Genomic DNA, 19,424 nt, shown 5'->3' with positions numbered 1-19,424 from the left:
AAAAAGGTTAGAGGGAGCCGACAGGAAGCAATCTTGTTTTCACTAGCCAGAGTGGAAAACCTCATAATTTGCAGGGCCTCAGAATTCAGTCTTGGGGAGAATGCACACAGAAATATACCGGCCTACTTAGGCTAATACTTCAAGATATAAGCTGCAATGTATGCTTTGATAGATATGTTCTTTCTGCCTTTATGTTGATATTTGGGAAATAATTCAGTATTTTCATTTGCATTTGGCAATTGACTGAGGTGGTATTGTGTCTTATAGGTATGTATGTGAGTTTTTTCCTCTGTAAGTAGAAATGAAAAGCAGTGAGGTGTAGAAATGGAAAAGACTGGCTGATGGGAAGAAAATCTCCTTATCAATTTGCCTTAGAATGAAATGAAATACAAGGGGAATAATTAGGATTTCTTGGGTGAAATAAAATTTGAAGTTGACAAAATATTCACCTATGGTACTTTTTTAATGAAAATATTCACCTATGGTACTTCTTTTATTAATTCTTCTCTTTGGGTTTTTTATTGGTGTTTGTTTTTTCTCATACATTAAAAGAGAAAGGAAAATTTGTTTATTTGATTCTCCTTTATAGGGTTGTCTTTAGTGGCTCATATCTCATTAAATAAATCGCTTAGTCATGTCCAACTCTTTTGAGACCCCATGAATTGTAGCCCACCAGGCTCCTCTGTTATGGAATTGTTTAGGCAAGAATACTGGAGTGGGTTGCCATTCCCTTCTTGGCGGAGTCTTCTCAACCCAGGGATTGAACTTGGGTCTCCCACATTACAGGCAGATCCTTTACTGTCTGAACCACCAGGGAAGCCCATCATAGCTCATTACAACATAGGCTTTATTAATGATTTTATTTTCCTTTGAAACACTGAATAAGTTAATAACCATACTGGATTATTATTATTATTATTATTAGTGCTTCTTACCTAAAACATAAATAGAAATGTATACTGTTTTGTTACCTTTTAGAAATAAAGAAATAACAGCTAAAATTTCTCTCATTTTTCCTTTCATTTCTTGAGAAATCTAGAATTACTTCTGACATGGGGGTGCTTTATAATCCAGTTTTTCTTAGCTAGTTTATATCTCTTACTTACAAAAACTGAACAGAATTTGCAAATCACAGGCTTTTTCTTCGTGTAAAAAGTCACATGTTATTGCATGGCTGTATCATACTTCCCAAACAAAGCAGAACAAACAAAAGAACCTTCTTTATCTTTTCGAGTTTACTTAAATTTGAGACCTTTCAAGAGATTACCATCTGGCAACGTGTGTTGGATTTAGTTCATTGGTGTATTTGATGCCCATAGTTTTAAAATAATTCTTGGTATTTCTTTTTTAAAAAACAGCAGCACTTATGTAACTTGTGATTATGTAGATTGTGTTGTGCTAAGTCATGTCCAACTTTTTGCGACCCCATGGACTGCAGCATGCTGGGCTCCTCTGTCCTTCACTATCTCCTGGAAGTATGAATTTTCAGAATTTTATTTGAAAAGTGAGATTTAACTACACCAGGCTTGCTTTATCACACCAAGCTGAATAGCACTCATCTTCTGTCCTTGAGCCATTCTCTCTCCTGGTCCCCACAGTTCTCACATTGTTGGCCTCACTCATCCATGTTACCTGCTTGGCACTTAAAGTTTGCAAGCTTATGCTTTAGAAAATAAAGCCCTAGTCATCAAGTATACTTTCAGATTCAGTCTGATTGACAAGCAGCTGAAGACTATGAAACCTTTAAAGCCAAGTTTCTCCTCTGATAGAATGGAAATCTAAAGGGAGTAAAAAATCAAGTTCAAAAATATTTGAGCATGAAATAGGTTTTGCTAAAGGCTATCTGTGCTTCTGGATCATAAATTCCCCATTGTAATGGTATTAATTATAGATTGTTTTTCATTTTTCTTGCTGAAAGCTGTCTTTAATTATCAATTTTCATTATCAGGTTTCTATCTCTGTATTGTTAAAACAGCAGGAGAGATTTCCTTATTGTTTTTCTTCAGCTCTGCACTGTCATTAGAAACTATTTTTAGTAATGGCTTCTGTTATTATATTGCTGGTTGATCATATGTTCCCTGTTGTCACCCATGATTAAAAAAAAATACCTCCTGGTCTCTTGGAAACCAGTTCAATCCAGATTTTACTTCCCATCCCACAAAGCAGTATGTTCATTTTTGTTAATAGAATTTTAGTAGTATAACTATTTAATGGAAGCCATTTTTCATTAAGAAGCATGCTTTTGTTTTCTTCTTAATACTTTGTTGCCATTGTTACTGATGCTTTTTTAGAGAGAAATCATAGAACTCTAATGTCACGCCCTAGATGAGATTTTCCAGTTTTAGCATCTGTCCCCTTGGCATAATTCCTGGTGTTGACAGTTGGGTAAGAAGACACCCCTGGGTTTTAAGAAGTCCTCCTGCTGCAGATGGTAGTTTTTGCTTGAGTCTGCTTTAGCACTGACTCTAACCTCCTTCCTATGTTTTTCTTGTGTGTGTGTGTGTGAAAATTTTATATAATCAAAAAAAATGAGAACTTTCTCATATAAAATCAATATAAAATTTTACTATGGCATAGAACATGAAATTAAAACCACATATTTTGAATTGGCCAAATCTACCAGTTCTGGCTTTATTTTCTACCAGACAGAAAGTAAAAACAAATTGCAAAAAAGCCCAAGACAAAGCACTTTGGTCATTTTTCTTGAGCTTTTGGATTGAGTACAGAGTAACTCATCATTTTACTCACTATGATATAGCTTTCCAGGGAATCCTGTAACTGAAATAATTAAGGTTGAAAGGATATATGGTCTGGATTTCCAGGCATTGCCATCTCTATGCTTTCTGAGAAACACAGCTTTTTGTTTCTTGCCATACCGTGTGGCATGTGGGATCTTAGTTCACCAACCAGGACTGAACCCATGCCCCCTACATTGAGAGCATGGATTCTTAATTAGTAGACCTCCAGGGAAGTCTCTACCTTTTAATAATCTGAAGAAATAGTTATTGAGTAACTATTATAGAGTAATTCTTATTTTGTGTTTTCATATATTATTTAAACCTCTTATCTAATTAGGTGGACACTGTTATCATAGGTGATAAAACTAATTGTCAGAGAGGCGAAGTAACTTCCTTACAGTCACGCAGCTGATCAGTGATGCCTTTGAGATATGAGCCCTTATGGGCTGCCTCCTGCACATGTTCATGTGCTGATGGATAATATGCTGCACTGCTTGATTATCTCTAGGTTACTCCATAAACCTCTTTTGTGTCACATTTGTTTGATAAGTTTAATTCAAACTATCCTGTATAGAAATAAAAATATAATTGGTTTAGCTTTGCAATATTATTTTCCAATATTGTAATGAACATTTTGCTCACCACCCCCATCACCTTAGGCAGTTTTTTCCTGTCTTCTTGAAATGGGTGACAAGGAATTGATTGTGTTAAAAATTCTAATTGTTCATTTCTCCATTCAAATCTTCTATGGAAGTAAGTAGAATAGGATGAAAATTTGAGCAAAAATTTTTCCAGTTATTTGTGTTGAAAACTATAGCTGGAAACAGAACTTAGAGTATTGACTTGAGGTTTCAGATGGTAAGTTTAACATGTGAGTTTAGCCCAAATTTCATTGAAATAGCAGACAGAGTAAGTGCAAAAAATGAGTCCATTTAAGAATTCTAGGAAGCCAGAAAGGATACAATCAGTAAATAAGCCACTTTGATCAATTTCTAAAGTGTGTAAAACAAACGAAATAGAATAAGGGAGAAATCAGAGGAGAGAAGTTCAAACCACAAAAGTTGAAACTGTAATTTGCTTCAGAGCAAAGAGACCTTGCTCTCAATGGACCTCACAAAAATTGTCTTCCCCTTAGGGAGGGTGATAAACAGGAATTCTTGAAGACAGTCTGCTTAAAGGTTGGTCCATGTGGGTCCCTCTGGCCTTCTGCTTGATTTCAGTGCTTGTAACCCGGATACATCTGGGAGAACAGTTGTTTAGGTTAAGTGAGAATTTTCTCCTCAGAGATAGGGAGGAAGATGATGTTGGCATGGACTGAGGGAAGAGACAGACAAACCTCCTTGAAGCCTCAAGACTCCAAACTGATACATCAGAGGTGCGTTTTCTGTTTGCAAGGAGCTCTTAGATTAGTTTGTATATCCTAGCTCTGTGATACTTAAAATGACAAAGAAAGCTCACTTAGGGAGATGGAGCTATTATAGCAAATGAATAGGCAAAGATATACCAAGCAAAATAAACTCAATGATTTTTTAAAAAATCAAGTAATGTGTAATTTAGAGTCTAATGCATCAGATAGAAAAACAATAGTTAAAAGTTCCAGTCTACCGGAAGATAGAGCTTAAACCTATTGGGTAATAAATAGAAGAAACTTAAAAACGTTGAAATATTAGGAAAGAATTACAAAATACAAGGACAATTTGACAAATCTACAGTATTTCCAAAATTGATACTCATTTGACCACATTTCTTCCTACCATGACATAAAAATAGAAATTCAAAGCAAAAGATATATTTTTTACATCTCTAACCCCAATCTATAGCAGCAGAAATTTTAAAAGTTTAGAAAATGCAAAAATCAAACAAGTAGCTATTTATTTTATGACATTTTGAGTTTAAATAATTCATACTAAATTTACAGACTGTTTGATTCAAAGTGACCAAGAATTCCACAAATTAAATCCTGTTTGGTGTCTAAATTTGTAATCTTAATGGTATCTATTAGCAAATAAAAGGACATCACAAACTGACTTAAACTAGAAAAGAACAATGAAATAAAGCTACAGAGGTAAATGAAACAGAGAGTAAGACCTAAATTTGTTAAATAAACCTCTCCAGTCCCAAAGTAGAAGAGAACACAGAACCCTAAACCTGATTTGTTTAACTGGTAAAAAAAAAAAAAAAAGAAAAGACAAATAATTGGCAAATCAGAGTGAGATGCAGGGAGAGAAGGTGTAATGCAAATGCCTCTTCGAGAGTAAATGTGAACAGTAGTCTTGGTATCAACAATAAGTAAAGTTGAAGAATGTACAATATTATTGTAGAATTGAGATTTGCTTCTTATAAGACATGAAGCATGTATGTCACATGTGGATTCTGTTTAACTCACTTTGCAGTCTTTTGAAATTAAAGTCACAAAGGGCTGACTTTGAATTACTGATTTCAAGTTAAGTACATTCCTAAGGAAGAAATAAAGCCATCTATATATTACAAGATTGTATTGCGAGATAGTGTCTTGAGATGCCTTATATTTTCTAAAATAACCTTATGTTTTCTAAAATAAATTTGGCAAATAATGCTTTTCTGAAAAGTATATGATTATATTCACTTTATAGATTAGAATATTTCATTTGTATTGTTTTATTATGAAACAAAATTTCAGTATGCACTAAATTATTTCTGGTTTTCCATTCCAGTATTCTTGCCTGCAGAATCCCATGGACAGAGAAGCCTGGTGGGCCATAGTCCATAGCATCACAGGAGTTGGATACAACTGAAGTGACTTTGCACGAATGCATACCTTACACACACACACACACACACACACACACACACACATAGAGAGAGAGAGAGAGAGAGAGTTTCACTTTTGCTAAGTGAATAGTTTCACTTTTGCTAAAGTGATCTTTAAAAAAAGCATATATCTACAAATATGGGCTTTTGCATATGACAATAAAAGTGTCTTGACTTTTTAACAATGAATCTAAATGCCATAAATAAATATGTAATAGAGTAAGTATGCCAATAAAAGGGCTTAGAAATTAATGTGAATACCTCTTTGGTTCTTTATAGTATTGCGTAAAGTGTTAGGAAAAGTCAAGGACTAAGTCAGTTGTCCCGCGATAATGACTATGCCTCATAAGGACCATTTTCTCTATAAATTTCTTATTCAAATTTATAATGGAACTCTATTTGCTACCTCCATTAGGAATTCTAGTATATATTTCCAATTCAGTTAGGATGAGTCTGGAATATGTGGATCTGGGCAAAGTCACAACTTTCATAAGCACAGGAAAAAAAAGCACATTTGTTTTCAAATAGCACACCATTATATATTAAGATGAAAATGTAAGGGATGTAATTATTTATTTTTTAAGATTGTAAGGCAATTTAAATTACAGAATACTAAAGATGAGCTTTAGTCAAATATCTTCTAACCTGATGATTTTTTCCTTCTATATTATCGACTTGAGACAAAAGATTTACATTTAGACTTGATTTTTATTTAGTTTTTATAAGTAATCAGCATCTGATATCTCATTTGATCCTTATAAAACCATTGTATATTCAAAATATTCTAATTTTGTTAATGGAGAAGCCAATAACCTCAGAAATTTGTGCAAAGGTAAGTAACTAATGCTTCTCTGGTGATTCAGTGTTAAAGAATCTGCCTGCTATTGCAGGAGACAAGGTTCGATTCCTGGGTTGGAAAGATCCTCTGGAGAAGGAAATGGCAATGCACTCCAGTATTGTTGCCTGGAATATAACATGGACAGAGGAGCCTTGCGGTCTATAGTCCATGAGGTCACCAAAGAGTCAGACATGACTTAGTGCATTAACAACAACAACATAACTCGTAAGTGGTGAAACAGTCAGTGTGGTAGCCTGCAGACCCATTTACTCTTGAACTTACTGTTCATAATGGTTTTACTTATAATAAACAATTTTGCACTCCTTTCTTATTACATTTTTAAATCCTTCAGGACAGATTTTATGCAATACCTTTCCCAAGTACTAAATATTTCTTGTAAGCTCTGCATAAATATTTATTCATTGATTTCTGATCCAGACTGGTGCTGGAGGAGGAAAGTTAGTTTTGTTATGTAGGAATCAACCTTTGAACCAGTGAAAGTGAAGCGTGTGCCATCAAGTGCAATGTAGCCAAGTATTAATATTTGAAACTTTCAGACAATTTTCTGTATCTAAATGTTCTGCTTTCTGTCTTTCCCATAGTCTAGGCAGAAGACTTAACATTTTGCTTTTACTTTTTGACTTAGATCTCCTATTCTTGATTTTGCTTCTGACTTGACTTTTTCTGCTGATTGATCCACCTGTTTTAGATCCAGTCATCTCTGCGTTCTGATTACTTCTCTCATTGCAAGCGTTTGTTTAGATTCTGTGCTATACAGTTGGCCCTCTATATCCACGGGTTCCACATCTACAGATTCAAACAACCAGGGCTTGAAAATATTTTTAAAAATTCCAGACAGTTCCAAAAAGCAAAATGTTGCCACTCACTGGCAACTATTCCCATAACATGTACATTGTATTTATAACTAGTTATATAATGTTTATACTGTATTATATATTACAGGTAATCCAGAGGTGATTTAAAGTATAGGGGAGGATATAGGTAGGTTATATACAAATACTGCCCATTTTATATAAGAGAATTAAGCAACCTCTCAGGTTTTGGTATCTTCAGAGGTCCTGGAATCTATTCCCTGTGGACACCGAGGAATGACCATATTCTAAGTTTGATTAACTCAGGCAGAGTGACTCATAAGAAAGAGCTAGGGCATCTTTCTAACTAATTTCAGAATCAGTATTTTTGAGCCTTAATTTTTTTAAACTTTTAAAGAGATAATTGCAAATTCACATGTACTTGTTAGAAGTAGTACAGATCCCATGTACCCTTTACCTCATTTCCCCTAATGGTAACCTCTTGCAAAAATATAAACATGACATCGCAATTAAGATAATGTCTTTGGAACAGTCAAGATACAGAATATTTCCATCACTGTTTTATAGATTGCTTATGTTGAATTTTGAAAGTTCTTTGTATATTCTAGACACAAGTCTTTTGTTGGTTATGTGGTTTGCAAATATTCTCACCCAGTCTGTAGCCTATCTTTTTATCATCTTCACAGGGTTTTTCAGAGAATAAAATTTTTTAATTTATATGAGGTCCAAGGTACCAACTTTTCACTTTATGAATTATGTTTTCCGAGTGAAGTGTAGTACCTCTTCCCCTGACCCTAGATCCCAAAGAATGTTTTCTATTTTTTTCTAATAGTTTTTGAGTTTTACATTTAACATGTAAGTCTGAGTTATCTTTTGTATGTAGCATAAGATTTAAATCAAGGTTCATTTTTCCATGTGTGCCAATGAATGTTGAATTGATCTAGCACTGTTGAAAGTGCCATCTTTTCTCCATCAAATTGCTTTTTGCACCTTTGTTGAAAGTGAGTTAGGTGTATTTGTGTGGATCTATTTTTGGATTCTCTGCTCTGTGCCATTGATCTATGTGTCTGTTGCTTTGACAAAACCTAATAGTCTTATTTCTACAGTTGTACGCTGCTGCTGCTGTTGCTAAGTTGCTTCAGTCGTGTCCGACTCTGTGTGACTCCATAGATGGCAGCCCACTAGGCTAACCCGTCCCTGGGATTCTCCAGGCAAGAACACTGGAGTGGGTTGCCTTTTCCTTCTCCAATGCATGAAAGTGAAAAGTGAAAGTGAAGTCTCTCAGTCATGTCTGACTCTTAGCGACACCATGGACTGCAGCCTACCAGGCTTCTCTGTCCGTGAGATTTTCCAGGCAAGAGTACTGCAGTGGGGTGCCATTGCCTTCTCCACCTGTAGTTGTATAGTAAGTCTCAAATCAGGTAGACAGATTCTTCCTGCCTTGTTCTTTTTCAAGGTTGTTTAGAAATTCTAGTCCCTTTACCGTTTCATAAAATTTTAGAGTAATCTTCTCATGTCTATAAAACACCTTGCTGAGATTTTGAAACATACTAGTTTGAACCTATAGATCAATTTGGGGAGAATTGACTTCTTTACAATTTTGAATCTTCCAATTCAGGAACAATGTATGTCTCCCCATTTATGAGATACTCTTTGATATATACACTTAGCACTTAATAGTTTTTCAGGACACAAATCCTGTGTATGTTTTGTTAGATTTACTCCTAAGTATTTTCTTTTTTATTGATTGTGATGGTATTATTTTTTTTTTTTGAGTGTCTTGTGTGTTCATTTCTAGTCTATAGGGATAAAATAGATTTTAAAAATTAAAAAAAAAAAGATTTTAAAATATTCTACCTTGATATAGACTGAATATTTATGTTTCCTCCCCCCACCCCCAATTCATATATTGAAATTAAATCCCCATTGTGATGGTATTAGGAAGGGGGGCCTTTAAGGTGGAACCTTCATGAACAGGAAAAGAGTTTGTATAAAAGAGACCTTAGAGCACTCCCTTGCCCCTTCTGCCTTATGAGGACACAGCAGGAAGATGGCCATCTTTGAGCCAGGAAGCAGAAACTCGACAGACAACAAATTTGATGGTGCCATACTCTTGGACTCCCCAGCTTCTCGAACTGTTTGTTTATAAGCCACGCAGTCCAGGATAATTCTGTTATAGCAGACTATTTGACTAAGACATACCTGTAACCTTGCTGAACTCATTTATTAGTTCTAGGACATATATATATATATATATATATATATGAAATTTCCTACATAGAAAATCATGTCATCTATAAAATTTTATTTATAAATTTCTTTCTGATGTGAATGCATTTTTATTTTCTTGCATAATTGCATAGGCTTGAACTTTCAGTACTATGTTAATTATGCATTGTTAGTATGGGCATTCTTGCCTTAGTCTCTATTTGAAAAAGTAGCATTCATTATTTAATATTAAGTATAGTATTACCTATAATTTTGCAGTATTCTTTATAAAGTTGAAGAATCTACCCTCTTATTTCTATTTTCTATTTTCATATTTTTAAGTATTTATTTTTATTATTTATTTTGGCTGTGCTGGGTCTTAGTTGTGGCATGCAGGATCTTTTGCTGTGGTATGAGAACCCTTAGTTGAGATGTGTGGGATCTTGTTCCCTGACCAGGGATCAAACCCCAGCCCCCTGCACAGAGAGTTCAGAGTCTTAGCCATTGGACCACTAAGGAAGTCCCTATTCCTGTTTTCTGAGTATCTTTAAACTTATGAATGGATATTAAATTTTGTCAAATATTTTTCTGGATCAGTTAATATGATGCAGTGATTTTTCTCTTTTAATGGGCTAATGTGATAGATCATATTGATTGAGTTTTTCATATTGAAACTTCATATTGAAACAGCTATGCATCCCGGGAATAAACCTCACTTAGTCATGGTTTATAATTATTTTGTATATGTTGCTGAACTCTATTTGCTTATATTTGTTAGAAATTTTGGCATCTATATTCATGAAGGATATAAATATTTTTTTAAAATTGACATGAAAGTTAATAGTTTATTTTTCTTTATTTAAAAAATAAAATTTTTTATTTGGCTGTGCTAGATCTTCATTGCTGTCTGGGCTTTTCTTTAGTTGCAGCGAGCAGGGGCTACTCTCTAGTTGCAGCGTGAGGGCTTCTCATTGGGGTAGCTTCTCTTGTTGCCAAGTGTAGGCTCTAGGGCCTGTGGGCTTCAGTAACTGCAGCACATGGCTCAGCCGTTGTGGCTCTTGGGCTCGAGAGAAAAGGTTCAGTAGTTGTGGCACATGGGTTTAGTTGCTTGAGGCATGTGGCGTCTTCCCAGATCAGGGATCAAACCCATGTCTCCATCAAACCCAGGTGGATTCTTTACCACTGAGCAACCAGAGAAGCTTGGATATTGCTATTTTTTGTACTGTTTTTGTTTTGGTATCAGGATAATCCTTGCTTCATAAAATGAATTTGTGAGTACTTCCTTCCTCTTTGGTTTTTTTTTTTTTTTTTTTCTGGAAGAGAGTGTGTAAAATGGGTATTAGTTACTATTTAAATGTTTGGTAGAATTTTCCAGTGAAACCGGCCTAAAAATTTCTATTTGGGGGATTTTTAGTTAGGAATTAAATTCTTTATATGTGTAAGGCTGTTCATATTTTCTATCTCATATTCTATTTTGCTAGTTCATGTTTTTTTTAAGGAATTAATTCATTTTATCTGAGTTGTCAAATATTTCTGTGTATAATTGTTCATAGTATTCTCTTATAAGCCTTCTAATGTCTACAAGGTCTGTTGTGGTAACCCTTACATTAGTTACGTTTATTTTCCTTCTTCTTTTCTGTTAGACCTTTGATTAAGTTTTGTTGATTTTGGTAATTGTTTCAAAGAACCAACTATTTGCAACATTGATTTTTTTAGAGTGTTTTTCTATTTTTAAACTTCATTTTTTATTTATTTTTTTACTTTTGTTTGTGCTCATCTTCCTTGCTGTGCATAGGTATTATCTAGTTGTGGTAAGCAGGGGCTACTCCCTAGTTGTGGCTCATAGGTGCTAGAGAGTAGATTCAGTAGCTTGGTGCACAGTCTTTTTGCTCTGTGGCGTGTGGAATTATTCTGGAACAGGGATCACACCTGTGTTCCCTGTATTGGCAGACAGATTCTTAACCAGTGGACCACCAGGGAAGTCCATGTTTTTAATTTCATTTTTTTTTAATGTACTTTATTTTTTCTTCCTTTTGGCTTCTTTGGGCTTATTTTACTTTTCTTTTTCTAAGTTCTTGAGGTAGGATTTTAGATTATTCATTTGAGGCCTCTCCTCTGTGCCAACATAGGCATTTAGTGCCATACATTTCCCTCTAGTGTTGCTTTATCTATGCTGTGTGCTTTTTTCAATATGTTGTGGGGCTTCCCTGCTGGCTCAGCGGTAAAGAATCTGCCTGCAGTGCAGGAGACTGCCTGCCATGCAGGAGACACAGATTCGATCCCTGGGTAAAACAATCCCCTGGAGAAGGAAATGCCAACACTCCAGTATTCTTGCCTGGGAAATCCCATGGACAGAGGAGCCTGGTGGGCTACCGTCCATGGGGTCACAAGAGTCGGACAGGACTTAGGGTCTATACCACCACCAGGTATGTTATTTTTTTCATTTTCATGCAGTTCATTGTGCTTTTTTGGATTTCCTCTTGACCTATGAATTATTTAGAAGTATGTTGTTGGATTGTCAAGTATTTAGAGATTTCGCTTGTATCCTCTGTCACTAATTCCTGATTTGGTTCCACTGTGATCAGTGAACTCATGCTACATGATTTCAGTTCTCTTAAACCTGATGAGATTTATTTTATCGTCTACTTTGTTCTAGGTTCTGTGGGTATTGGAAATTAATGTACATTCTGATGTTTGTTAGTGGAATATTTTATAAATGTTGATTAGGTTCTGTTCGTGGATGATTCAACTTATTCTGTATCCTTCCTAGTTTCCGTGTAACTGTTCTATCAATAGTACAAAAAGGGGGTTTTGAGTCTCCAACTATAGCTGTCAATTTGTGTACTTTTCCTTTCATTTCTGTCAGATTTTGTTTCACGTGTTTTTCATCTTTGCTGTTTGGGTATGAGCACATTTAGGGTGGTTATATCTTCTTGGTGATTTGGCTTTTTATCATTATTTAATGTCCCTCTGTGTCCCTGGTAATCTTTATTTCAGTTACTGTGCTTTATACTTCTAAAATTTCCATTTTGTTTATCTTTATATCTTCTATTTGTTTGATGAGATTATCTTTTCCATTTATTTCAGGTGGCTTTACACTTGCTCATTAAAGCATTTTTAGGAAGTCTGCTTTCAGTTTTTTCTCAAATAATTAACAGCATCTTTGTCATCTTGGTTTTGGCATCTGTTGGTTGCATTTTATCGTTCAGTTTGAGACCTCCCTGGTTCTTGGAATGACTAGTGGACATTTTATGGGTCTCTGAGATTTATTTAACCTTCCTGGTTTGGCTGGTTTCCTCTGACCTGCTTGGATGGGGAAGGTAAGAGGGCGGTAGAAGTTTAGGTTCTCACTCAGCCTGCATTGTCTCCTCTCTACTGCTGAGCAGGAATGGGAATTCGGGCCCTCTGCTCGGCTTCTGCCGGTATCTCTCTGTTGGGGAGATGTAGCAAAGCCAGCGTACGTCTCCACACGTGGCCTGCGCTGACTGGAGAGGTGGAGGGGGGTGACATGGTCATGGCGAAAGTTCTGTCTCTCTACCAGGCCTCCCTGACACTACCATGACAGTACTGGGGGGATACCGTGTTACTGCCTGTTGGTTACACAAATCCAGATTCCCCGTGTGGTCTCCGCCAACACCAGGGAGGAGAAAATAGGAGTTCCCTACTCAGCCTGCTCTGAGACCCCTCCAGTAGAAGTGGGCCCAAAGGTTATCGTGTGGTGTTTGACTGGAATAGGATTTTTGCCTAACAGTTTTCGATCTTGTTGGGCTGTCCTTTCTCCTTTCTTTTGGTTAGAGGGACCACGCTTTTGTTGAGGCTTTTTATGTCTGTGTTCTTTGGTGTTTCTTAGTTGTGAGTTCTTTTGTTCCAAGTCTAGAATGTACATGAAGTAAAAAGGAAATCCAGTGAACTAATTACTGTGTCTTTTCTTGGGCCCTGCGAGCCACCGCTATTTTGCCTTATTCTCTTTCAGTTTTCTTATGTTTGCTTTAAATATAACATCTATGGAGTTTAGTTGTACTTAACTGGAGACACAGGGATAAGTATATTTACTCTGTCTTCCCAGGATTGGAAGTCCCTCTGAACTTTATTTTATTTATAAAATGTATACCATAAAATCTATTAACTGGTTTTCTACTAGAGAAATTTAGAAACATTTTTGATTCATAGATAGACATGTACTAAAATTATAAAGACATGTAATGATATTGTTATGTTATCATTACTGGTGGTAAGGGTGTACATACACACATATATATGTATTTGAAATGTATGTATTTTGAAAGGAAATGACAGTGAGCACAAAAATGTTCATAAAAATGGCTAAAGCTACATAGAAAATTAATAAGCACCAAATTCTTCTCTCAGATGTTTCTTGCTATAACTTCCTGGAAAATCATTTGTGAAATGCATCTCCTGTCTTATGACATCATAATTATATGGACAGTGTTTTTATCTAAATAAGTAATAATTGCTTGCTGCTCAGATCCCATCAATATAATCGAGTCTGCCCATTGTACAATGGCAGTAAGAACTTCTAGCAAGCAAACTACTTCCTGCTCTTGCTGTTGGAAGACGAGGGAAGCTCCAGAACATTATTTTTGTGCAGCAGGGATACATACCAAGCTTACAGTACTTTTTCATTGCATAAACCCACTTTAGAGTTGTACTTTATAGTCTATTAAGTAAGAAGTGAATTGAAAATAATGCTTCTCTTGAGAGGTCAGTATTACATTTGTCATAAAATGTGTACCTTTTGAGCTGTTAACAGTTATTCCTTGTACTCATTTATCAGAGTGATTAAAGCTATATTCTCTAGTTCTTTTAGAATGGTTTGCAAACTAGAAGAGTTACAAACATAAGGCTAAAGAATTACTGAAAGGGGAATTGAGAAGCTTCAATTAGTATTCTACTTTACTTTTTCATCTTCTTTGTTTTTTCTTATAAAATTAATAAAACAAGGTATATTTTTAAGAAGAAAACTAGAGTCGAGGGTTTTTTTTTTTATTGTTGTTGCTGTGGTTCCATTAGGGAAGAATGAATATAATATGTTTTCTATCCCTATTGTGGGAAAATGGGGGGTGTAGTGGAGGGGTAAAGTGGGGTCATAAGGCACCACATTAATATTTCTAAAAGTCTGAACTCTCCTTACATTACCCCCATCACTACAGGTAAACAGCTTTGCCATCTCATGCCCTTTCCAGACAAGTGAAAGAAGAGGTCATTTCTTGAGTTTGAAAAGGACAAATAGTCCTCTGTGAATGTAATTTCTCAAGAGAAAGGGGTTTAGAGCTGTAGATTTTTGAAATGGCAAGACTTTGATTGAGCCCCAAACACTATAGAGTCCCAGAGGAAGACCAGATGTTTGAATGAGCCAAATACCAAGGACCATGACTTTGGGAAATAAAGTAACAGATTCCAGTGCCCAAGGCAGGAAAACAGTTAATCTTCAATGAACACGTGGGCTTGGTCAGGGAGCATTTTCTCAGTGTCCAATTCTCACTAAACTCAGTTCTTCTTCAAGTTTTCTAGACAAAATATGCCTCCCTGGGACTCTAGTAAATCCCTAGAGATCATTAAGCTTCCTTGACTCTACCACCTACCACCTCAAAATATAATACATGAATAAGTTAGAATTTTCTGTGACCCTTTTGTGACAAGAAGAAATAAACCCTATTGTGTTATTTTGATTGTTTTAAATTTACATCTTGACTTTTCTTCCACTTGAATTCATAACCAAATTCATAACTATCACATATATGCCTATTAAACAATACTTAAAAAGATGATATGACTCCTAGTTTAAAATCAGTTTAAATTGATAGATCACTTGTCCTTTTTTTTTTTTCTTTATTCTATTTCATGCACTAAAGGTACAGTGGCCTTTCAAATAAAACTTCTGTAAAATATAAAAGTATTAGTCACTCAGTTGTGTCCAACTCTTTGCAACCCCTTGACTGTAGCCCACCAGGCTCCTCTGTCCATGGAATTCTCTAGGCAAGAATACTGGAGTGAGTAGCCATTCCCTTCTCCAGGAGATCTTCCCAACCCTGGGATTAAGGCCTTGTTTCCTGCATTGCAGGAAGACTCTCTACCATCTGAGCCACCAGGGAAGCCAGTGCACTGGCATCTTAGAGGTGTGATCGCTTACCTTGATTATCACCTTTTAGAACTGAAAAGTTGAAAGGTACAGGTGGGTTCTCTGGCAGAGGCTAGTTTTTCTTTTCCAGTTGTTGAGGTGTATGATATTATCCAGTGAGAACAAGTAAGGAAGCAATTCTTTGTTACATCTCTAGGATGCCTGGTACCCTGTGTCTTATGTCTTGGAACTAAATTCATCCAGTTGTAAGATCTAATTTAGAAGAAATATGAGTGAATTAAAAACTTATCAGTCATACACTGATTGACAAATTTATTAGACACCTATACTCCTTTATTCAAATGTATTAGGGAAATAGAATAAAGAATAATTTACATGCTCAGGAAGCAGTGATAAAATTCAAATTTTTCTTTTAAATATTACTTTCAGTGAGAAGACTGATATTCTGAGAAACACAAGTTGTTTCATGTGATTTTACATGGTAAATATACTATAGGAATGAATAAATTGACAATTCTCTGTCAGCTGCTTGACTTTTCCCTCACTTAGTGGTGAAAATGAACTGGCTTGCAAAGCACTGTACAGATTTCAACTGACCAGATTCATTGAAAAAGAAACTTAATATTTTCACTATTCAACATTAGCAGGAATTGTTCTCATTCCATTTTTAAAAGTTACCAGATGCACTGCATAATGAGAATCACTGCTCTTATTTTTGGTTGGAATGGGCAATGGTAGGGTAAATTCATGTCAACATAGATGTCAGTCTGTTCTTTTGGAAGCTATTAATTTTGTATAAATTATTGATTGGGAATTTTGCCACTGACCACTAAATAACAGATTCACTGACAAGTAAAAGACCTTTCAGATACACTTAGTTGACACCAAATGACCTCCACCCAATATTAAAGTTTTCTCAGATGTCTACATTTGTAGACAGCTCATCTGTATGTCCATGGAAAATTGAATTTGTTCAAAAGTTTTAGGAGATCTGCTTTATCATAGTTCATAAAGGTAGTTAACTTGCCAACCCCTCAAGCCAAATAATCTTTGCATCTGATTGTCATATGTTGCATAGGCATAACCCCAAATTGTTAAACTCTACAAGAATATTGTTAAACTCTACAAGAATATAGTTATAACCCTCATCTCAGAGGGTTGTAACCCAAGATATTTTATCAGTTGCTTTTCTGTATTTTAAACTGTGCTTGAATACTGTTTTTTTTTCTTTCTTCTTTCCTTTGCTTAGTGTTATGACCTTGGCAGAGTAACCTGACTTCTTGATACTGATTTCTCTCTTCTAAAATGAAAATAGGTTACTTCTGAATTTTTTGCTTCTCTTATATTAGTTTTCTAGAGCTGCCTTAGAAGGTATCACAGACTGGCTGGTTGAAACAGCAGAAATTTATTTTCTTACAGTTTTAGTGGCTAGAAGACCAAGATCAAGGTCTCAACTCAGTTTGTTTCTTCTGGCTTCTCTCTCCTTGACTGGTAGATTGGCATCTTCTCCCTGTGATTTCACATGGTTTCCTTCTGTGTCTGCCTCTTGTATCTCTTCTTTCTATGACATCAGTCATATTGGAGCAGGACCCAGCTATGATCTCTTTTCAGTGTAATTACTAGTTTAAAAGCCCTATCTGCAAATACAGACACATTCTGAAGTGTTGAGGTTTAATTAGAACTTCAGTGTATGAATTTGAAGGGGACACAATTCAGCCTGTAACATCTACTAAAATTGTTTTTAATACATTTAGGGAAATACAGCTTTTTAATTTTATTTTCAATTAATTCCTTCTTAAACCAACTGTGCAAGCAAAATGGTTCTGTTTTAAAAATCTTGAATACAGAAACAATGGATCAGTGTACTGAAATTGAGATTACTTTTCTTTTAAAATAGACTATTGTCATTAAAAGAGTAATACCAATAAAGATCAGTAGTTTTCCTTTGCAACACCAATAACCAATTAAGAAATATGATGAGAAAATTAAATCCATTCAGAATAATAATACAAACTACCACACAAACTACAAAATATGTGTGAATAAATTTAAGAAGGATAAAAGTTACACAAAAAGTATGAAGCTTAATAGGAGGATATGAGAAACTTGAAGAAATGGAGATGCTTTTAAACTTTATGATTTAAAATATTTTGATTTATGATTTAAATATTTATGATTTATGATTTAAAATACTTTTGATTTTATGATTTTGATGATTTAAAATATTAGTTTACTAAAATTTATTTATTTGGTATATCCTTAACCTAGAGGAAGAGGAAATATGAAATTTCACTTGATGATAATAATAGTAATCATAGTAATGGCTAATCAGAAGCCTTTTCTGAATATTTACCATTTGTAAGTTCCTCAAGTTCCTCAAATATGTATTACTTGTTAGGTTCAAATATTTCTCAAATAGTTACTTTTTATAAGATCCTATGTAAACCTTCATATTACTAAATACACTGGTTTCCTTAACTGTAAAATAGAAATACTAATTGTTCTAGTAAGACATGAAGTGTTAGAAAGTTTGGGATTCTATTGAAACTGTTAGAACTCTATAAGAAAGCTATTGTTAATATGACTATATGAAGATTAACATTTTTTGTAACAAAAGCATCATTAATAGAGATGAATGGCAGTCAGAAATAAAACATACATGAAATATGACAAATTGTGTCTAAAACATCTAATGTGTGTGTGTGTGTGTGTGTGCGCGCGCTCAGTCATATCTGACTCCTGCAACCCCATGGAGCCCACTAGACTCCTTTGTTCGTGAAATTTCCAGGGAAGAATACTGGGGCAGGTTGCTGTTTCCTACTTCAGGGGGTCTTCCCAACCCAGGGATTGAACTCACGGCTCCTGCGTTGGCAGGTGGATTCTTTACCACTGTGCCACCTGGGAAGCCCAAACATTTAATAGATATAACCAATCAGTATATGAGACAGCTTAATATAAGTAACATTGAACGGTTTATGTGTACCACATATTGTCCTAAAGCAGCAATCCTATCTTGATTAGTGTTATTATTCACCTCAATGAAGACCTTAATCGTCTCTTATTGCACACAAATTTTGTCTAGTGAATTATAATCTAATGACTATGGTTTTTGTAGCAAGGCTTTTTGAGCTATTGAAATATTCTTTGTAATGGATTGTTAAAACTGTAATTATGAAGTCAAAGGCCAATAATGTGACAGCTCCCCATGCTTTCAGTACAGGTTATAGCAATTAAACTGCCCCATAAATGTTTATTTATATAATGTTTATTAATAGCAGCCTTTCTGATTGATGTAAAGCCACTTAGAAATAGCATGACAAAATTGGCTTATTAAGTTTTTGTTGACACTAACATTTGAGAAAATATCTCCTTATTTCACGTTACTTATTTATATATTGTTGTTCTTTCTTGAATTTAGGATGATAAGAAATCATGTTCATTGTAGTATTAGTTCTGGACTCAGCACTGTAGCATAAATGCCTTGTCCTTCACCCAAATTTTAATTTCCAGTGAGTATTTTTTTTTCCTCTTTGGTTTGTTTTAACCACGTGAATGGCTTTGACTCGCAAATTTAAAATGGCATTTTGAAAATTGTATCTGAAAAAGGAAAAAAATAGAGGTGGAAAAGGCCTGGCCTCCAGAGACTACTGAAAGTATGGGATGGGGAGAGGAAAAAAATTTGGCATTGATATTAATATATGACAGATTTTAAACATTATTCAGATGTTATTTCCAAGAATTTTTAATACATTTACTTCAATAGTATGATACATAGTTTCTTCTTTTTCCATGAAATTTGTCATATTCTTTCTTTTAAGAGGCATTATTTTGAGATCATTTTATATTTACAGCAAACTTAGATAAATAATATAGGGAGTTTGCACTTACATATCACCTAGCTTCTCTTGATGTTAATA

General features: G+C 35.0%; 1 protein-coding gene across 6 annotated transcripts in view; it reads left to right on the top strand.

The window, feature by feature from the left end:
* Positions 1-19,424, top strand: part of KCNJ3 (potassium inwardly rectifying channel subfamily J member 3) — a 176,385-nt gene that overhangs the window by 37,957 nt on the left and 119,004 nt on the right. Inside the window, exon 3 of one of the 6 annotated variants that reach the window (XM_070476177.1) lies at positions 5,432-5,780. The exons of the other annotated variants lie outside the window; for them this stretch is intronic. Coding sequence (XP_070332278.1) covers positions 5,432-5,487 — 56 coding nt within the window. The 3' untranslated portion in view covers positions 5,488-5,780. Of the gene's footprint in view, positions 1-5,431; positions 5,781-19,424 lie in introns of those variants that run through there. 6 annotated transcript variants of the gene reach the window in all.

The sequence above is a fragment of the Odocoileus virginianus genome, chromosome 13 (assembly GCF_023699985.2).
Source record: "Odocoileus virginianus isolate 20LAN1187 ecotype Illinois chromosome 13, Ovbor_1.2, whole genome shotgun sequence".
Lineage (NCBI taxonomy): Eukaryota > Metazoa > Chordata > Mammalia > Artiodactyla > Cervidae > Odocoileus > Odocoileus virginianus.
This window is presented reverse-complemented; position numbering and strand designations above follow the sequence as displayed.